At 44.2% G+C, this 20,773-nt stretch overlaps 2 protein-coding genes across 11 annotated transcripts in view; one reads left to right on the forward strand and one right to left on the reverse strand.

Moving 5' to 3' along the window:
• The window catches only part of MTA3 (metastasis associated 1 family member 3), a 229,338-nt gene extending 220,204 nt beyond the window's left edge, over positions 1-9,134 (reverse strand). For all 7 annotated transcript variants that reach the window (XR_014842082.1, XR_014842081.1, XM_085019424.1 and 4 more), the window contains exon 1: positions 8,358-9,134. The gene's annotated coding sequence lies outside the window, so the exon portion shown is untranslated. The remainder of the gene's footprint in view (positions 1-8,357) is intronic.
• Positions 9,135-9,263: 129 nt separating this feature from the next.
• KCNG3 (potassium voltage-gated channel modifier subfamily G member 3) overlaps positions 9,264-20,773 on the forward strand; it is a 70,218-nt gene continuing 58,708 nt past the window's right edge. For 2 of the 4 annotated variants that reach the window (XM_085019441.1, XM_003354851.5), the window contains exon 1: positions 9,275-10,531. In XM_085019441.1, the coding sequence (XP_084875567.1) occupies positions 9,900-10,531 (632 nt within the window). In that variant the 5' untranslated portion in view covers positions 9,275-9,899. Of the gene's footprint in view, positions 10,565-20,773 lie in introns of all 4 variants that reach the window. The other 2 variants (XM_085019440.1, XM_003125195.5) reach the window with 2 other exon arrangements.

Raw genomic sequence — 20,773 nt, forward strand, 5'->3', positions numbered from 1 at the left:
CCTTCTTTTGAAACTGCAAATCTTCCAGATTGCTGTACCTCTTAGCTTTCCACTAAGAGCCTTTTCTTTCTCTCTCTCTCTCTCTTTTTTTTTTTTTTTTGCTAACGTGTGAGAACATGTATCTTAGGGAAAACCGAGGCAAATGCCTGGAGTTTTTTTTTTTTTTGCCATAGAAGGGTAATGGGATCACTCTCACCAGAATTGGATTATTTTATCTCCATTTAAGAAGCGGAGGAAAATAGTCTGTATTTTAAATCCTGTACCTTGGAGAAAAATGCAATTGCAGTTGAAGAGTATATCAATTATTAAGTGTGGAGCCAATGCTATTTTGGTTGCATTTACAATGAGAAGATCATTTCCAGGAATGTCGTACTCTTCGCTTCAGTCAACCCCAGCCCCAATATTTCCTCTGAGGCAGAAATAATAGCGCTGGGCATGGGGGGTTGGAGGGCTGGGATTGTGAGGCAGGGAAACAGATTGTTATGGGGACAGAAGGATAAGAACAGCAGGTGTTTTTGAAGGCTGACTCCTAAACCAGTTAATTTTGGTTCACTAATGTTGATAAAGGCAGTTCTCTTTGCAGAATGGATAGAACACAGCAGGAAACTTTCTATTCATTTTGAAAATGTCTTTGATTTTTCTTGTGAGTAGACTCCTCTCAGGCTGATTGAAGGTGCCCTGTGATGTGATAAGGGGCAGAGTCGGGGAATCCCTCTCTGCTTAGCGCTCCCACTTCCTGGCCATCTGGGCTCAAGACCTGCTTTGCTGGGAAGCTTCACTCCCGATCTTGAGCACCTGTTCAGGCAGCTGGGTCTCTGAGATGTCCATTGACTACCAGGGCAACATCCTTTTATTTATTTTATTTTTTTATTCTTTTGGCTGCGCCCATGGCATATAGAATTTCCTGGGAGAGTTCCCGTCATGGCACAGTGGTTAATGAATCCGACTAGGAACCATGAAGTTCCTCTCAAAAGGAATAAGCAGGAATTCTCTTGCGATGTAGCGGGTTAAGGATCCAGCATTGTCCCCGCAGTAGCTTGGGTCGCTGCTGTGGCACAAGTTTGATCCCTGGTCTGGGAACTTCTGCATGCTTCAGGTGTGGCCAAAAAACCCAAAAAAACAAAAGCAGAGATTGAACTTAGGCTACAGCAGAAACAATGCTGGACCCTTAACCTGCTGAGCCACCCAGGGAACACCCAGGGCAACAGTCTTTTAAATTTCTTTGTTTCCTATAATTTGTAAGCCAAGACACACAGAACTGCCTGGATCCACATCCAGTCCTTTCTGGACAGTTTATTTTTTGGTAACAATTTTATTGAGATCAAATTCTCAATTAGTCCATTTGAAGTTTTCAGTTCAATGGCAGACAGTTCTTTTTTCCTTGCAGCCCCTCTGCTCCTTTCACACTCTTCCCTTCCGTCAGGGATAGGTATGGATGAATCACTGGACACGACTAGAACTGATTCCAAGAATTTTTCTAACTAAAGCACCTGCTGGGTAAGGAGTATAGGGTCATCCACTGACCCAGGGATGGGACTGGCTAAATGAGTAGGGCTTCTGCAGGAAGCTGGCATACACTGCAGTACAAGGCAGAAAATAGTGCCAAAATCTCTGCCAGCATGCCAACCATTTAGCAAAATTGAAGTGGTTTTTTTCAAAAAGAGCCTGGATTTCTCAAGTTGGTCAATTTCAGCCTTACTATATGCATACACTGATACTGCCAGTTCAGCGCTCAGAGAACATGCATTTTAATTAACAGTAATGGTCATTTATTCCTTCACTCAACAAATAGTTACTGAGCTCAAACAAGAAGACTGGAGCTAGAAGAAGCCTGGACACCTAGAATGGTGTCCATTATTCCAGGAGTTGTGGACAACATTGTGAATTAGACCCAGGATCTCTGCTCTCAAAAGGAATAAGCAGGAATTCTCTTGCGATGTAGCGGGTTAAGGATCCAGCATTGTCCCCACAGTAGCTTGGGTCGCTGCTGTGGCACAAGTTCGATCCCTGGTCTGGGAACTTCTGCATGCTTCAGGTGTGGCCAAAAAACCCAAAAAAACAAAAGCAAAAAAAGGAGTGAGCAGAGTCTGGTGGGGAGACAGATGATAGCTAAGGAACAGGAGGATGAGCACGTTTTATTTGTTTGTTTGTTTGGCTGTGTCTGTGGCACATGGAAGTTCCTGGGCCAGGGATCAAACTCAAGCCACAGCAGTGACAATGTTGGATCCCCAACCCATTAGGCCACCAGAGAATTCCAAGAGGAATTTTTTTTTTATGGTGATAAGGAAATAAAAATGCTATGCTAGAATGGTGGTCAGGGAAGGCTTCTGTGAGGAAGTGACATTTGAACTGAGACCTGACTGACAAGAAGACATAGGCCATGTAATGCTCTGGACGAGAATGTTCTGGGCAGCAGGAGTGGTAGGGTGCATGGCCCCAGATGAACTGAGCAGAGGTGGAAGCAGGACACAGCTAGAATGGGCCCAAGAGAATTTGGTAGGAGGACATGTGCTGAGATTTTTCTTTCTTTTTAAAAATACTATTTTTTAAAACACTGAAAACATAATTTGTGCATTGGGTTAAAAAAAAAAAAAAAGACAAAGTGTTTATGATAACCAATAACAAGTAGGTCTCTTTTCTACACTGACCTTTCCACTCCCTCACCAAGAAATCACCACCCATAACCGTATCTTACACATCCTTTCACAAATCTTATCATGTATCTACATCTACATCCAAATACATATTCATATATCTTTTTTTTTTTCTTTTGTCTTTTTAGGGCAGCACCCACAGTATATGGAAGTTCCCAGGCTAGGAGTCGAATCAGAGCTGCAGCTGCCAGCCTGCACCACAGCCACAGCAACACAGGATCCGAGGCACGTCTGCGACCTATACCACAGCTCACGGCAACGCCGGATCCCTAACCCACTGAACGAGGCCAGGGATCAAACCCGTAACCTCATGGTTCCTAGTCAGATTCGTTAACCACTGAGCCACGATGGGAACTCCTGCCCTTGATCATTTTAAATCAAATATCAGACATCTTATCATCTCCTGATAAAATATTTCAGGACATGAAAGTGACATTGATGATTAGTTATCTTGTAGAATGACCCACATTCAGGATTTGTCAGATTGCTTCCTCTGGTCTCACCTGACTCTTCCCTTCCTTCCTGGAGGTTTTTGATACTGGGTAGAGAGTACAGTTGGTGGGGGGCCAGCTTGGGAGGCAAGAGAGCCTGCAGAGACCTTGGTTTCAGTAGTGGGTCTGGTACTCATTAGGAACTGTGGGTTTTGAGCAAGTTGAACCTCTTTTTTTTTTTTTTTTTTTTTTTTTTGTCTTTTGTCTTTATGTTGTTGTTGTTGTTGTTTCTATCGCTATCTCTTGGGCCGCTCCCACGGCATATGGAGGTTCCCAGGCTAGGGGTCCAATCGGAGCTGTAGCCACCGGCCTACGCCAGAGCCACAGCAACACGGGATCCGAGCCGCGTCTGCAACATACATCACAGCTCACGGCAACGCCGGATCATTAACCCACTGAGCAAGGGCAGGGACCGAACTCGCAACCTCATGGTTCCTAGTCGGATTCGTTAACCACTGCACCACGACGGGAACTCCCCAAGTTGAACCTCTTGAAGCCTCATTTCCTCATCTGGAAAATGAGGATTATCATAAGAGCATTTTCATAGAAAGCTGAGCTTGTGGTGCCATACAGAAAGGGCTCTTAGTCACTGTAAGGAGCAAGGGACCCTGAATGGTGATGGGAAGGGTCATCACATCATAATGCAACATAGCAGCAGGATGGGAGTGAGGATGAAACTGGAGAGGGGCCATTGTGATGGCACCAAAAACGTTTTTGCTGTTAATGAAGAAGAGTAGCAGAATATGCTACCCCAAAATACATTACTTTGGCATAAGGATTATTTTGAGCTAAAGGCACTTATAAAAACATAAGTTGCTCTGCTATGTACAATAGACAAGACATGGAAGTCTTCTAAGTGTCCACTGACAGAGGAACAGATAAAGAAGATGTGGTATATATATATACAGTGGAATATGACTCAGCCATAAAGAAGAATGAAATAATGCCATTTGCGGCAACATGGACGGACCTAGAGGTTATCATACTAAGTGTAGATGGTGAAAGACAAACATCATGATATCTCTTATATGTGGAATCTTAAAAAAAGGATACAGATGAACTTAGTTACAGAACAGAAACAGACTCACAGACTTGGAAAGCAAGCATGATTACCAAAGGGGACAGGGGGTGGGGGGAGGGATGGACTGGCGGTTTGTGACTGGCTTATGCACACAGTGGTATATGGTATATGGAATGACTGGTCAGCGAGGATCTGCTGTATAGCACAGGGAACTCTACCCAATATTCTGTGATGGTCTATATGGGAAAAGAATCTGAAGAAGAATGAATGTGTGTACATGTAGGACCGAATCACTGTTGTACAAACTTTACTTCAGTAAAACTTGGATTTTTATTTTATTTTTGCTTTTTAGGGCCGCCCACACCTGCAGCATATGGAGGCTCCCAGGCTAGGGGTGGAATCAGAGCTACAGCTGCCGGCCTACACCACAGCCAGAGCAACATCAGATCCGAGCTGCGCCTGCGACCTACACTACACGCAGCTCACGGCAATGCCAGATCCTTAACCCACTGAAGAAGGCCAGGGATCGAATCTGCAACCTTGTGGTTCCTAGTCGGATTCGTTTTCACTGCACCACGATGGGGAACTCCACTTCAGCAAAACTTTTAAAAAGAAAAAAAAAGGAAAAAGAAAAAAAGAAAGAAAGGTGCTCTAGGAACTTCCCTAGTGGTCTAGTGGTCAGGATGTGGCGCTTTGACCACTGTGACCTGAGTTCAGTCTCTGGTCTGGGACCTGAGATCCTTTATCAAGCCGATGTACACTGTGGCCAACCCCCCCTCCACTAACCCTCCCCTATTTCTTTCTAAAAAAGGAGCTAAAACTCTCATATGAAAGTTTCCTCCTTAAAAAGGAGGAAAGTAAAAAAAATTTTTTAAAAATTAAAAAAAAAAGGAGGAAAGTGCTACTCTTTTTCTTTTTTTGGCTGTAGCCATGGCATGTGGAAGTTCCCAGGGCAGGTATGGAAACAATGACCTGAGCCACTTGCAGTGACAGCTTGGGGATTCTTAACTCACTGCATCACAAGGGAACTTCCTGCATGTTTTTCTCTTGTTTATCTGTCTTGCATCAATCTAATTCTCAAACTCAGTCAAGAACCCTAAGAGGGTAGAGGTAAAATTTTGCCTTCTCTGTAAAGACTACATAGTGACTCTCTCAAGGCTGAAGCTTTAAAGACAGTGTTCCTTTTGCTTGCAGGACAGCATAAATTGTTGTGGAGCAGATAAAAAGGCCAGGGCTTTGGTTTGGGAGGGGGGTGACATGTCCCTCACTGGTTACTCACCTTTAAGAATGGGCTCGGTGTGGTGGGGCGGTTCTGAGGGCAGTTTATTGAAAGCTGTGGCTTTCCCTTCTCCAGAGGTAATTGGGTATAATAGGCAAAGTCATTAGAATTTTTCCTTCACATAAAATTAGCGACACTGGAAGACTACATTTCCATTCAAAAAGCAGATTCTTTAAAGCATCCACTGATGCTGCAGATGTTGAGAAATAAATTGGTGTAAACACAAAGACCTGGAAATAGCAATGAACAGCAGAGCAAGAGCTTTTCAAGGCAGAGTCGATAAGTAAACTGCAAGGACCAGTAGTGGCCACAGGGCATTTCAATTTATAAAATTTTGGGGTCAAGTGTTGGAAGCCCTTCCTACGGGGCACCCACAAGCTCAGCTTTCCACAAACCCCTCTGTTACTCTCATTTTCCAGATGAGGAAATGAGGTTTCAAGAGGTTCGACTTGCTCAAGGATTTTGAATACATCTACTTGTACAGTACAAAGTGATGAAGGAATCCACGTTCAACGCAGATGAGCAATATACAGGTCACAACTTTTCACTGAATTTTTGATGTTTTGGGTTATTTATCTGTGATTGGTCACATTTTTAGATGAATCAATTCATTTATCCAATTTGTATTTATTTACAACCCAAGAGTGAGAATGCGCATGGCTTGCTTGGGCTGGTGGCATATCCGAGGCAAGATTTTTTTCCCAGTGTCATGCATTGAGGTGTATACCACCCTTGCATCATCTCATTTAATGCTCACATCACCCCTCTGATGGAGCCATGGCTCTCTCTATTCTAGGGATGAGAAAACTGAGGCGCAAAGAGATTAAGGAACATGTTTCAGGTCACTTAGCAAATAAGTTGTGCAGTCAGGATTTGATCTTGAGAGGGCCCTAAGAACCAGTGAAGACTGTATTAATAAGGACAATTTATAATTGTAGACCCTTAGTCCTTTTAGGTTCTTAAACTGGAAAATGACGATGAAAATAAAGAGAAGCAAGAGCTGTCTAGTGGCATAGCACAGGTTTCACAGATCGAAGAAAGAACTGGAGGGCAGAGATCAGATAGAAGGTTTTGCCAGCCGTGCAGGCCCTGGAGATGGAGTGACTAGTTTGGAATCAGAAAATCGGGTTCCAGCCTTGCCTCTACCGTGATGCTGCTGGATGCAGAACCTTAAGCAAGTTACAGCCACATCTTTGAAGCCTTGTTACTCCTCCCCAAATAACAAGCTTATCAACTGAGACTAGAAAATCGCTTTCAAACTCTAAAATTCTGCCTGATGCCTTTAAATTTTAATGCAGTCTAAAGATTTATATACAAAGACCCTAAATACATCCAGAATCCAGAAAAGAATTTCGATGTAATAATTCTCTACATAATCTTCTTTTCAAAGTACAAAGGAATAAAATTGTTTTTAAGAATACTTTCTAAACCAGATTATATTGAGACAAGCCACTCATTTCTGCATCTTATTGTCTTCTTTTTTTTAAGAAAAAGCTTTGGGTATTGTTGCTGCAGTAGTGGTTGATGATATTAAAATCAAATAAGAATATTACTCTTGAAACAAATGAAATTATTTAAACCTATCTAAGATATTTTATGAAAATATACCTAGGAGACACAAATTGTATTGTCATCAAATTAATTTGTTTCCTAAGCTCAAATTTAATTTAAAATATGATATTTCCTCAACTGGTTCACTCAACAGACTTTAAAGAGAGTTCAGCTAGAGAAGACAGGAAATATAGTAATGTTGAAACAAATAATCGATGAAAGAGTTGTTCTGTGTTCTTTTGCCCGTGATGCTTCTAGAAAGTATTTTTAACAATTCCTGGAGGAATTGGCTCTTGCTGGTGTGAAGCCAGGCTCTTCACTCTGCTAGCAGCTGCAAACTTTTCTGCATCCTCACATGCTATAACAAATCCATTTCCAAGCCCTGCTGCGTCCTTTGTCTCAGTGTTTTTCAGAATTGACCCCCTCATCTACAAAGATTTGGGAGTGGGGTTCTCATTCCCGGGTTGCAGACATGGTCTTCTCCTTAGAATAACCCACAGGGCAAGAGGATCTTCCTGAAATAAAGTCAGTTCTATTATTAAAACCTTCAGGGATCCCACAGGCTTATTGGATGAAATCTAAATTCTGTGTGGAGATCCCCATCCTTGCAGCCAAGCAAATGCATTAGCTTTCTTTATAGACCAATCCTTCACACCTGAGATTTTGCTACTTGGACTGCTCTGCTCTTTCTGTCAGTTTATGACCATTACCTTCTTGGATTCTGTCTTGAAACTCATTTACTTTAGGATGTTATCCTGGTATAGTAGCTATTTTGCAAGTAAATAACTCCTTTTTTTTTTAAATTTTGAGTTTTTAATCACATTAAGTGCTTTTAAGAGAAATTATTCAAGTCTAAGGATAAACAACTTAGACAGATTTTCATTCTTTTAGAAGTCATCCAACAAGGACCTACTGTACAGCACAGGGAACTATATTCAGTATCTTGTAATAACCAATAATGGAAAAGAATATATATGTGAATATATATATATGAATTCATATATGAATCACTTTGCTGTACACTTGAAATATTGTAAATCAATTACACTTCAATAAATACATACATGCAAAGCCACCTAGAGTGATTTTACTTTGTGAGAGAGAGCATTCCAATTTTTAGGTGTCTGTTTTTTCGCTAGGAATCCACACTAGAACCAGAGCAAAATGACTCTTTATGGTGACCTCTAGTGGGCACGGGACAATCCTACAAAATTATGAAAAGTGAAGGGCAAAGTAAAAATCCTTCCCAGTAACTAGCCGGGGTATTCTGAGGTCAGAGGACCGCGTCCTACCCCACCCCACTCTTTTTTTTTCTTCCAGTACTTGTTTTGCATTTAGCACAGTTTGCCTTAAGGACTCACCTGTTTCGCCTCTGGCGGGTACTGAGCGGGCAGGGCTGCCTGTGTCGCGTGTCCTGTGAATTGCTGGGAGCAGTTTAAAAAAATCCCTGGCAGGTGGAACCCACTCCCTGGGCAGTTCGCTCTGCAGACCCTTAAAGGGCTCTTCAAGCTACGAGGGCCGGTGCTGCAGCCAGCTGGAGGTGCACGGGGGAAATCAAGACATTGTGAAAAGGAGGATGCAGACGAAGGCCACGCGAAATTCTGTTCTTGCCAGTGGCAAGGCGATTCTCCCCAGACTTTCACCCCACTCTACAGGAAGTGTCACGAGGGGGTCCAGGAGCGCTACCAGTAGGAGCTCTTTCAGGACCCGCGCCCCAGAAAGCGGGGGCTGGAGCCGCTCTTTTCCGGGAGAGGGCAGGCGGGAAGGCGGCACCGAGGCTGGGTGCTGGGGTGTGCGGCCGCCTTCGGAGCACGCGGTACGTGGGTCTCCGCGCCGGGAAAAGAAGAACAAAGTCGACAAGAAAAGAATTGCTGGGGTGCCTTATCTGAGAAATCCTTTGGGGCGATCTCAGACACCGAGCTGGGCTTCGTATAGTTTCTGGAAAAAGCTCTCCCAATGCCGTCTGTCCCCGCCCCTCAAATCCGGCACCCCACTCCTCATTCCTCCTTATCCTCCCTTTGGGGGCCATTAAAGGGGCCCTTGGGGATTTCCCAAGTCATCCCGATGGCTCGGGGGCGGGACGAGGGAGCAGCGACCCTGGCCGCGGGGCTTTGCTCCCCCTTCCACCCCGGGGCTCCGTGCTCGGCGCATCCCGCTCCACGGACCCCTACCGGCCACTGCGGGCGGGAGCAGAGAGGGAGGACAGCGTCACGAGGCGGGGAGCCCGAGGTCCAGGGCGGGGCGCCGGGGAATCCCAGCCCGAGCGAGGTGCGGGCGCGGGTGGGAAGAGGAGGGCGGCGCGCGGAGGGAGGTGAGCCGAGCGGAGCCGGGAGGCGAGGAGGGGGAACCGCGAGGAGGCCCCGCCCCCGCCTCTCGGAGCCGGCTCTTCGCCGCCTCCGAAGCCGCTCACTTTGCCTCTTGCCTCTGGACGGCGGCGCGGTGCTTTTGGAGCCAGGGCCGGAGGGAACGCCGGCGACCCGCAGCCATCCAGCACCAGCGCCTCCTCTCGGCGCGCACACCCCTTACGGGGGACAGCGCCGCCGCCTTCAAAGGGCACCCCGGCCTTGGAGGGGGCATCCCTGAGGCTCTAGGGGCGGCGGCGCTGGTAGCCTCGTTCCTGGCCAGTGGGGCGCAGCGCTGGAGCCGGGGGGGACTCCCGGGCCACCAGCAGGTACCGCCGCGCGGAGGGAGCATCGCTAGCAGCCAACGCTGGGCTGCCGAGGAGGCTAGAGCGGAGGGGCTTCTGATCCAGCGAAGGGCAGCAGCGGAGCCCGGAGGGAGAGCCCGCTGGACAGCCCGCGAGCACCGACGGCGCGCTCCCCCGTCGGCCAACGGCAGGCAGGCCCCGCAAGGTAGCCAGGGGGGCGGCGCCCTCGGGCCTCGGGGCCTCGGGGCGGCCAGCCATGACCTTCGGGCGCAGCGGGGCGGCCTCGGTGGTGTTGAACGTGGGCGGCGCCCGATACTCTCTGTCCCGGGAGCTACTGAAGGACTTCCCGCTGCGCCGCGTGAGCCGGCTGCACGGCTGCCGCTCAGAGCGCGACGTGCTCGAGGTGTGCGACGACTACGACCGCGAGCGCAACGAGTACTTCTTCGACCGGCACTCGGAGGCCTTCGGCTTCATCCTGCTCTACGTGCGCGGCCACGGCAAGCTGCGCTTCGCGCCGCGAATGTGCGAACTCTCCTTCTACAATGAGATGATCTACTGGGGCCTGGAGGGCGCGCACCTCGAGTACTGCTGCCAGCGCCGACTCGACGACCGCATGTCCGACACCTACACCTTCTACACCGCCGAGGAGCCGGGCGCGCTGGGCCGCGACGACGCGCGACCCGGCGGTGCCGAGGCGCCCACCTCCCGGCGCTGGTTGGAGCGCATGCGGCGGACCTTCGAGGAGCCCACGTCGTCGCTGGCCGCACAGATACTGGCCAGCGTGTCGGTGGTGTTCGTGATCGTGTCCATGGTGGTGCTGTGCGCTAGCACACTGCCCGACTGGCGCGCCGCGGCAGCCGACAACCGCAGCCTGGATGACCGGAGCAGGTACTCCGCCAGCCCTGGGAGGGAGCCCTCCGGGTAGGACGCACTGCTTCTTTGCCCGTCCCGTCCGTCTTGTCGCGTCTGTCCGTCCAGTCCGTCGGTCCAGTCTACGTCCTGTTTACCTCCGGGAGGCCAAGCCAGGACGAGTTCTGGGTCCAGCGAGGCCCCAGGCGCGGCCAGCCAAGGGGCGGGTTGGTCCTCACTACCGGCTCTAGCCGGCTCCGGTCCACACAGCACAGGCCCCTTTTGAGGGCGAATCCCCAGCCGTGGGGAGGGGCAGATAGAGATAAACAAGACTCCCACCTTCGTAGCTTACTTTTGAGCAAAGAGCAACCGGTTAATTAGATTTTTCTAAACTTTTATTATTGGTATTTAACAGTTTGACCTTGGGCTAAGAGCAACTAGAATTATTTGCCAATTTTTGGATGGTTTTTGAAAAAATGAAGCCTTGTTATCGTGGAGTGTGGTCTGCTGTACACAGCCCACACACTCTATACGCTCTGCCTAACATGTGCTGTAATGGAATTGTTATAAAGGAGATTAATTTAGCAATAGACTCTAAATAATGGATGGCTGTGCCCTTTTCTCTCTTCTTTTCCTATCAAGTATAGAGTTAGCAAAGCACCTGTCCACTATTTGGTACTAGAGATTCACGCTGTGACTTTCAGAGGGATCTTCAGTTTAGGGAGGGAAAAATCCTTGGGAAAAGAGGAACATTTAAACTGCCTAAATCCAGAAACAGTATTCTAGTATTTAATGGTTTTTCTTTTCACTTTAGTAGAATGAAAGGAAAATATTTTGATCTTTCCTTAGATGGTGCTTACCTTTCAATAGTGATAACATACTTGTGTTTTTAAGACTAGTGAGTTTATTTTGCATATTTGGTGGGAGGAATAAACAGTAAAGTTGGACTTTCAAGGGAGATAGCCTCTTTGGGCACAAACACAAAATTGTATAATCTGTTTTAGCGTGGATACTATTTTAAGATTCCTCCTCCATGTTCATGTTTTAAATTCCGTTGCTTGCCTGGTAATCTTTTCTTGATGGGCAATGTGCATGGTTCCAGTGGTGCTATGTGCCTTGATACTGGAGTGGATTACTTCCACGTAATAATCTTCCTTTGGAGAATAAAGATTTTTATTAAAATCTGAGAACTAAATAAAATTGTCTGGTACCATGGAGTCTATTACTGGTATATCATCTTGGCATGAAATCCAAGAAAGGAAATTCATTAGGAAACTCATTTTGTTTAATATATTAGGCTCTGAGTTTTTGATTTACAGATAAGAATTACTTATTTGGTACTCCATCAATACAGTGAAATTAATTTATATATCTAAATACATAAGTGCCCCTGATTCTTTTAAAGGGCCATAAGAAAATGAGCCATAAATGTTTGGTCTTGAAATGATTGACTAGTAATTGTTGAATTCTAAGGTTAGTGAAGGTTCAAGCTACTTTAGGAAAGGGAACAGGAGACTTGAATTATTATTGCAAATATGGAGGGGAGTTGGCCAAGTCAGTATATAAGCAAAAACAATGAAATAACCTGAGTAATAATTTGGGGAGGATGGAGGGAGTTTTAGGAAGAGGGGGAGGCAGTCTGTAGACCATTAAGGTAAAGCATTTGGAAAGAAATGAGATCCATGAATAATACTTTTAGGGGGAGAGAAAGAAACCAAAAAGGGAAGAGACAGATGGAAAAGAGGAAGACTGCGAAAGAAGTGAAGGAAGAAGATAAATGTTTAATTTGTGTATATGTATTTTATGTATGTATATAATTATTCAACTCAGAACTGTTTCCTAGATACGCAGATATTTCAGGCAAAAACATGTTTTTCTTGGCTTAATGGCCCAGTTTTAAGCTTCACTCTGAGTGTAGGTATACGAAAATCATTATCTGTAATCCCAAATAGATAAACTAAAGGATGACTGAATGACTGAGGAGGCTGCACATTACAGAGGGAGCCTCCCACAGGCTTCCTTCGACAGAGAGCTAAGGTGGTACTTAGAGAATAGTGTCTCAAACCCTGTTTGCTTGTGGTTGCTGAAATTAGTCTTTCTAAAACATCATTCTGATCTTCAACCATATTTGGCATCTACCGAATAATGTCAGAACTTGACTGTATCTCTTGGTCTTCAAGACTCTTTACCACTTATTCACAGTCTGCCTTTGTTGATTTACCCAGCGTAATTTGCAAGCACCTTTTGAGTATCTGCTCTGTTCAAGGCACTATCAATGTTCCGAATCTTATAACTTTTTTTTTGGTGAAGAAAAAGTGTCAAGTTGGCTATGTAGGAGCAGAGGCATAATTGCTCAACGATTGAGTTGTTCTGGGAATGTCTTCAAGGTGGGAGAGAATGGAAACAAGCCTTCTTCAGAAGGTTGCAGAGGTTGTGCACTGTCCAACACTGGCAGGGGATATCATTTATATAAAGTACAGAGTTTGAAACCTGTACAACCATGTGTGCTCCACCTGGGAACAAAATAAGGAGACTTTTCCAGGTAAAAGGAACATCATGGGCTCAGGCATGACATTTGTACATTATGTTTAAGGAGTGTGAGTCCAGTAATGGAGTGAGAGGTGGAGAGAGAGCAGCGTTAGAAGGTGTGGAGTGAGAAGTTCCCATTGCGGCTCAGGGGAAACAAACCTGAATAGATTCCATGAGGATGCAGGTTGGATCCCTGGCCTCTGCAGCGTTGGTCACAGAGGCGGCTCAGATCCTGAGTTGCTGTGGCTGTGGCATAGGCCAGCAGCTGCAGCTCCAATTCTACCCCTAGCTTGGGAGCTTCCATATGCCATGGGTATGTCCCTAAAAAAAGGAAAACAGAAAAAAAAAAAAAAAGGAGGCCTTAAATGAGAGGGAGAATCATTTTATTTTGCAAGCAGTGATTAGCTGTTGGCAGGTTTGGGGTGAATGGATTATGCATGTAAAGTAACACATGTCTTGACTTGTGTGCCATCAGTTGGTGGAGATTGGAAACAGGAGGATGAGTTTGGAGATGTTTGCAGAGGGAGGGAATGAGAGCTTAAATTTGCTTGCTTTGAGATGATGAGCATGGAGATGAAATGACATCTCTGGGAGATGTTAGGAAAAATCATAGTAAATCTAGGGCATTCGAAGTATATAGGCTCAAGGGCTGATTAAGTGGATTTCCAGGGGCTCGGAATGCTCCCTGACACCTGCAGGCTCCATTTGTCCAGGTGGGCCTGCTCACTTGTTCTTGAACCACCTGGATGTCCCTTACTGTGTAGTCAGTCCCTTGCTTATTCACATTGGACCACCATCCGTCAAGCCCAACTCAGATTCTATTTCCCTTTTGAAGCCTTTCCTGACTACACTAGTGGATGTGATGTTTCCTCTTGAGTTTCTTGAGGGATTGCTCACTTGTGTAACTTATTTGGCAGCTGTGATATCCTTCCTAGCATGGTGGTTATTTTTTTCATATAAACATATCTTAGCTCCCAAACTAGATGAGATGAAAAGCCCTAGAAGGCATTCAAATTCTCTTATACTATTTATTGTGATGGCGTCTTTCAGGCTCAATAAATATCTATTGTTTATATTACATTTCAAAATATAACCTTCCAGAAGTATATCATCTCTTGCATAGACTGACGAGCTGTGTGGGGTAGGGCTGAGGCCTTCAGGTGGTGGAACTCTTAGTTGAGAAGGATGGTCTCTGGTGCTGGAATGAGAAAAAAGTCTGTTAAGTCAAAGAATAATTATTTCTCAAGTACTATTGTGCAAAAGGAATAAAGGTTAGAATGTATCTTTTTATCAACCTCTGAAATTTTATTTTTTCATTTTTGTCTTTTTGTCTTTTCTAGGGCCCCTCCCTCAGAGGGGAACCCACAGCAGTGACAATGCCAGATCCTTTGGCCACTAGGCTACCAGGGAACAACAGCATTTTCATTTTTTCATAGGAGAATGTATATTTATAAGATGCCTTCACCATGTAAGCAGGTTGTATTTTATGAAATCAATTGCAGATTGATTTTGTGGCTTTCCAATCATTTATTCATTCAATTCAACATTTTTTTTTTTTTTTTGTCTTTTTAGGGTTGCACCCATGGCATATGGAGGTTCTCAGGCTAGGGGTCTAATTGGAGCTGTAGCCACCGGCCTACACCACAGCCACAGCAATGCAGGATCCGAGCCGCATCTGCAACCTACACCACAGCTCACGGCAATGCTGGATCCTCAACTCACTGAGCAAGGCCAGGGATCGAACCTGCAACCTCATGGTTCCTAGTTGGATTCATTAACCACTGCGCCACGACGGGAACTCCTTTTTTTTAAAGATTTTTTTTTTCCCCCAACCTCTGAAATTTTGGAACAGCACACAATCTAACGTTTGGAAGACATCTTGAGAGGTCTTCCAGATCAATAATTTGAAATCTTTTTGTGCATGAACATGATCCTTTTACATTGATTTTTGTGGGGGTGGTTAAAAATCACATAAATAATAGCTTAAGTTTAAAAGGTACAAAAGCAAGCCTTTCTCCATTCCCCAGCCTTTGAGTTATTTTCCCTTAATGTAACCAAAGTTCCTGGCATTTTGTGTTTCATTTCAGAGACATTCTCTGTATTTACAAACATATCAGATATTTACAAAAACCAAACAAACAAAATCCCAATATTGTCCTGAAACCTGCTTTTTTAACTCACCAACATGTCATGGAGAATGTTCTGTATCAGTCTATAAAGAGCTGCCCAGTTCTTTTATGCAGCTGCCTGTCGTTCCATTGTATGGATGTCCTGTAATTTCCTGACTCCTCACATTATTTCTTGTCCGTAGGAAATGCTGCCGTGAATATCATTGTACATGTACATTATTTTGCTTTCATGAAAGTATATCCGTAGGATAAATTCCTGAAAGTTAAGTCATGAGTCAGAGGGCATTTGTGCTTGTCATTTCCATAGGTAATTCCAAATTGCTCTACAAAAAGAGAGCAGCACCATCACCAGCAATGTGTGAGAGACTGTTTCTTCATACTCTATAAAGTGTTATTTTACATATATTTTGTTTTTAGGGCCACACCCGTGGCCTGTGGAAGTTCCCAGGCTAGCGGTTGAATTGGAGCTATAGCTGCTGGCCTGCGCCACAGCCCCGTCTGCAACCTACACCACAGCTCACTGCAACGCTGGATCCTTAACCCACTGAGTGGGGCCAGGGATCAAACCTGTGTCCTCATGGATATTAGTTGGGCTTGTTACTGCTGAGCCACCACGGGAACTCCCGTTATTATATTTTTGATCTCTACCATGCTGTAAAGTGAAAAATGGTGTCTGGTAGTTTTATTTTGTGTTTGCCTTGAGTGAAGAAATGTGCACCTCTACTTATATTTAGGAGTCATTTATCTTACTTTTCAGTGCACTGTATGTACCATTTGTGCATTTTGTCAGTGACTTTCTTAACTGGAAGATTTTTGAAAAGAATTAAGAAATTAGCCCTTTGTTAATGATGTAAGTTGCAAATATATTGTTCTCTAATTTAGGACCCCATTCAAAGAAAAAACTCTATTGCTTAGAACACAGTACTAACTGTACACAGTACACAGCTGTACTTTTGACCTCTATTTGAGAAAATAAATGATTCAAAAATAATTATAGGGCATTCCTATTGTGGTGCAGTGGAAGCAAATCCCCTGTATCCTCATGGATTGATGTATCCATGAGGACTTGGGTTCAATCCCTGGCCTTGCTCAGTGGGTTAAGGATCTGACGTTGCTGTGGCTGTGGTGTAGGCTGGCAGCTGCAGCTCTGATTCGACTCCCTAACCTGGGAACTTCCATAGGCTTCAGGTGTGGCCCAAAAAAAAGCAAAAAAAAAAAAAAAAAAAAAAAAATCGTATGAATTCCTGTTGTATCTCAGAGGGTTATGAACCCAGATAGTATCCATGAGGATGTGGGTTCTATCCCTGGCCATGCTCAGTGGGTTAAGGATCTGGTAGGTCAGAGATGTGGTTCATATCTGGTGTTGCTGTGACTGTGGTGTAGGTCACAGATGCAGCTCGGATCCCATGTTGCTGTGGCTGTGGTGTAGGCCAGCAGCTGCAGCTCTGATTCAACCCCTAGCCTGGGAACTTCCATATGCTACAGATGTGGTTCCAAAAAACAATTTTTTATTTTAAAGCAAAAGACAAAACAGAGCAAAACAAAAATAACTGTAAATTCTAACCATTAATCAGTGTTTTTTTTTTTTTTTTTTTTGACTCCTATGACCATGCCAGGCATTGTGGATACAGAGGTACATAAACACAGGGTTTCTGCTCTCATGGAGATGGTGGACTAATGGTGGTTGTGGGAGAGGGAGACAGCCAGCAAAGTCAGAGACAAGTAAGAATTTCATGTAGTGAAAGAAAAGCAGAGCATAGCATGCAGCAGGGGTGCTGTGTCGTTTGCATAGGGTGTGAGGAGGTGACTTGAGCTGAGACCTGAGTTATGAGAGAGACTCAGCCTTGGGAAAGGGAGGGAAGAGTGTTCTGGATGGTGGGAATAGCAAATGCAGAGGCACTGAGATGACAGTGAGCTTGGGTCCTCTACAGAACAGGAGGGAGGCTTGTGTGGGCTAGCATTTAGGTCAGGGGAAGGAGCAGATGAGGTTTGAGGGGAGGCAGTGACCTCTCAGGCAAGGTCCTATGTGCCTTGGGAAAGAGTTTGAATTTCATTCCAAATGTGATAGCAAAGCTTCGGAAGGTTTTAAAGCAGAGGAAAGATGTGATCTGATGTATTTTTAAAACATCCCTTGGAAGTTTCTGTTGTGGCTCATTGGGTTAAGAATCCGATGTTGTCTCCTTGCGGATGCGGGTTTGAGTCCTGGCCTGGGCTCAGTGGGTAAAGGATATGGGGTTGCCCTGAGCTCCAGCATAGCTCACCTGTACGGCTCGGATCCCGTGTTGCTCCCGTGTGGTGAAGACTGAAGCTGCAGTTCTGATTCGACTCCTAGCTCAGGAACTTCCATATGCCATAGGAGCAGCCACAAAGAGAAAAGAAAAAAAACTACACTGATCTCTGGGTAGAGGATGGACTTGAACAGGTAACATTAGGTGCAGCAAGACCTGGCAGGCGAGAGAATGGGGGTTTGATCTAGAGTGGGGTTTGATCTAGTAGCAATGGAAATGGTGAGAGTGATTAGATTTGAGTAAATATGTGGGTTTGATTATGTTACAAACGATGACTCATCTGCCAGTACTAGGAAGGTATATGAGATATTACATATTGAGTGAAGCAGTGGCAGGGCCCACAGGCATTGAGGTCCCTCCTGCTTACGTGCCTTGGCCCATGTGTAGTAAGGTGGGAATCCAGTTCTTCTCTTCTCTACAAGGGTCTGCTTCCCATTGGGGGGTATTGTGAGAAGGCTCTGAAAAAAAGTGAGCTCCTGAGGGTCAATGGGAGAGAAATCATGGACATTTTCCATTCTGTTCAACCCAAACCATCATCTGAAGAGGACTGTCCCTTCTGTTAAGAGATCTTTGATGAACATATTCACAGCCTTCCTTAGTGAATAGTTCTGGTAACTAATCTTAGATTGGATGATATTCTTTGAGTTCCCATTGTGGCACAGCAAAAACAAATCTGACTAGTATCCACGAGGATGCAGGCTCGATCCCTGTCCTTGCTCAGTGGGTCGGGAATCCGGTGTTGTCATGAGCTGTGGTGTAGGTTGCAGATGCAGCTAGGATCCTGTGTTAGTTGTGGCTGTAGCGTAGGCCATTTGTAGCTCCGATTGGACCTCTAGCCTACGAACTTTCATATGCCATGGGTACAGCCCTAAAAAGCAAAAAAAAAAAAAAAAAAGCTGATATTCTTAATGTTTCCTCTAATTGATAAGACAAACTGTGGGTGTTTCAGGCAGTTTGCTTTCCAGTAACATCTAAGTGTCATTTCAACACTGCCAAAGGAGATTAATGTTCTTTTTGGCATTTAACATATAGACACAGTCATCTTTTAAAATTATGAGGCACTGCTGCCTCTTTCATAAAAACATGCAGTTTGTGAAGTTCCCACTGTGGCGCAACAGGATCCTCGGCATCTTGGGAACACTGGGACTCAGGTTCCATTCCCAGCCCAGCACAGTGGTTTAGGGATCCAGTGTTGCCACAGTTGAGGATCTGATCCCTGGCCTGGAAACTTCATGTGCCACACCTACCCCTCCCCCCAAAAAAGATGCTCTTTGTTGGTCAAAACTTCTAAAAGATGGACCAGATATAAAGTACTTGTCCCTCTTACTTTTTGGTCTTTCAGTCTCAGCAGCAGTGTTCTTTCTCTTTTGAGTTTTATATCTCTTTAGCATGCAAAGTCTTGCTGTAATTTTAATCTGTTCTATTGAAATCATTTCTGAAAGTTGCTTTGTGTTGCGGTGAGAATTTGAGGAGATGTAAAGATGTTTAAATTTTTTCGAGGTGTTATTTTAAGCCCAAGTTTAAAAAATGAAATCAAAATGAAACACAAGGTGATGGAAATTTAAAACGTAATTGTATTATGTCTATTGCCTTTTAAGTCAATACTATATAAATTCAGTAGGTTTTTAAGTACGTTAAAAATAAAAAAGCAATATTTGAAACTGAAGATGAAAGTCTCGGTGCTTTTACTTTGCAGATAAGGTGGATATTTTCAGAAGCTAGTAATTAATAGATCTCTGATAGGATTGAACATAACACAGAACCTCAGATAGAGTCTGTTCTTTCACAGTGGACTGTTTCTTTTAATGTGTATTCAGGGTTTTTCTATCTACTGCCAATTTTAGAAATCAGTGGAAACTTTCTTTTGTCAATACCTTTTCTTTAATCAAAGTGCTTTTTTTGGGAAAGCAAGTAATTTTAAACACTATTCTTTTTATTTATTTATTTTTGTCTGCCCCTCGGCATATGGAGCTCCTGGGCCTGGGATCAGATTCCAGCCATAGTCTCAACCTAAGCCACAACTGCAGCAACACCAGATCCTAAGTGCACTGTGCCAGGCTGGGGATTGAACCTGTGTCCCAGTGCTTCCAAGATGCTGCTGATCCCATTGCACCACAGCTGGAGCTCCTCTGTTTATTTTTTTTCAAATGAAAACTTTGCTCATTTGAAAAAAAACATATGGTTCTAAGTGTTACAAAGCGAAGAGTAAACATGCCTCTTTCTCCTCCATCCTAGTACCCAGTTTCTGAGTATTCTTCCAGAAATTTTCTTTGTATATATACACATAAATGCACAATATACTCACATATATATGCATGTGTTTATGTGTATATATGAACACATATTTACATGCTTATATAATGGACATATACAGATGAGTTTTTACATTTATAACTGGGATCGTTCTATAGCCTTGCTTAGCAGTTGGCTTTTTTTCACGTAAAATCTGAGAATTCTTTCCACATAAATTAATGTAAATATTCCTCCTTTTTCAAATCTCTGTAGAATTTCATTGTATAGATGGGGCATAATTCATCTAAAAAGTGTCTCTCCTGTGAACAATAGTAATTTTTTTTTCATTTATAGTGATTTTTATTTTTTCCATTATAGCTGGTTTTCAGTGTTCTGTCAATTTTCTACTGTATAGCAAGGTGACCCAGTTACGCATACATGTATACATTCTTTTTTCTCACATTATCATGCTCCATCGTAAGTGACTAAGCATAGAGTTCCCAGTGCTATATGGCAGGATCTCATTGCTTATCCATTCCAAAGTCAATAGTTTGCATAACAGTAATGGTTTTAATAGTCAGTATTTATAGATACTTAATATGTGCTGGTTACTTGTTAAGTTCTTACATGTATTTTGTTACCTAAGTCTCATAGCAATCCTGTGTGGTAGCACCATTGTTATCCCCATTTTATAACTGAGATTTGAATAGATTAAGTTGACATCAGATTCACAGAGTGGGTAAGTCATGACCTGGCATTTGATTCCCAGGTCCCTGTTCTTAATGCCGTGGAATGGTTAGTTCAACTCTAAATTTTAGAAAATAAAAACAGAGGCTCAGAACAGTCTTTTTTATTTCTTTGCAAATCAATGTCAGTGTATATGTTGGATAAATTCCAAAGTGGAAAAATAGCTGGGTTAAAAGGATTGGGTTTTTTTGGTTTGATTTTGTTTTGGCTGCTTCCTTGGCACGCGGAAGGTCCTGGGCCAGGGATTGAACCCAAGCCACAGCAGTGACCCAAGCTGTTGCAGTGACAACATCAGATCCTTAACTGGCTATGCCACAAAGGAACTCCAAAAGGGCTGTGTTTACATGGCCCCTGCC

This window comes from Sus scrofa, chromosome 3 (genome assembly GCF_054392235.1).
Source record: "Sus scrofa isolate SSC_HxYL_T2T_F1_AM1 chromosome 3, Sscrofa_HxYL_maternal_Yorkshire_Landrace_v2.0, whole genome shotgun sequence".
Classification (NCBI taxonomy): domain Eukaryota; kingdom Metazoa; phylum Chordata; class Mammalia; order Artiodactyla; family Suidae; genus Sus; species Sus scrofa.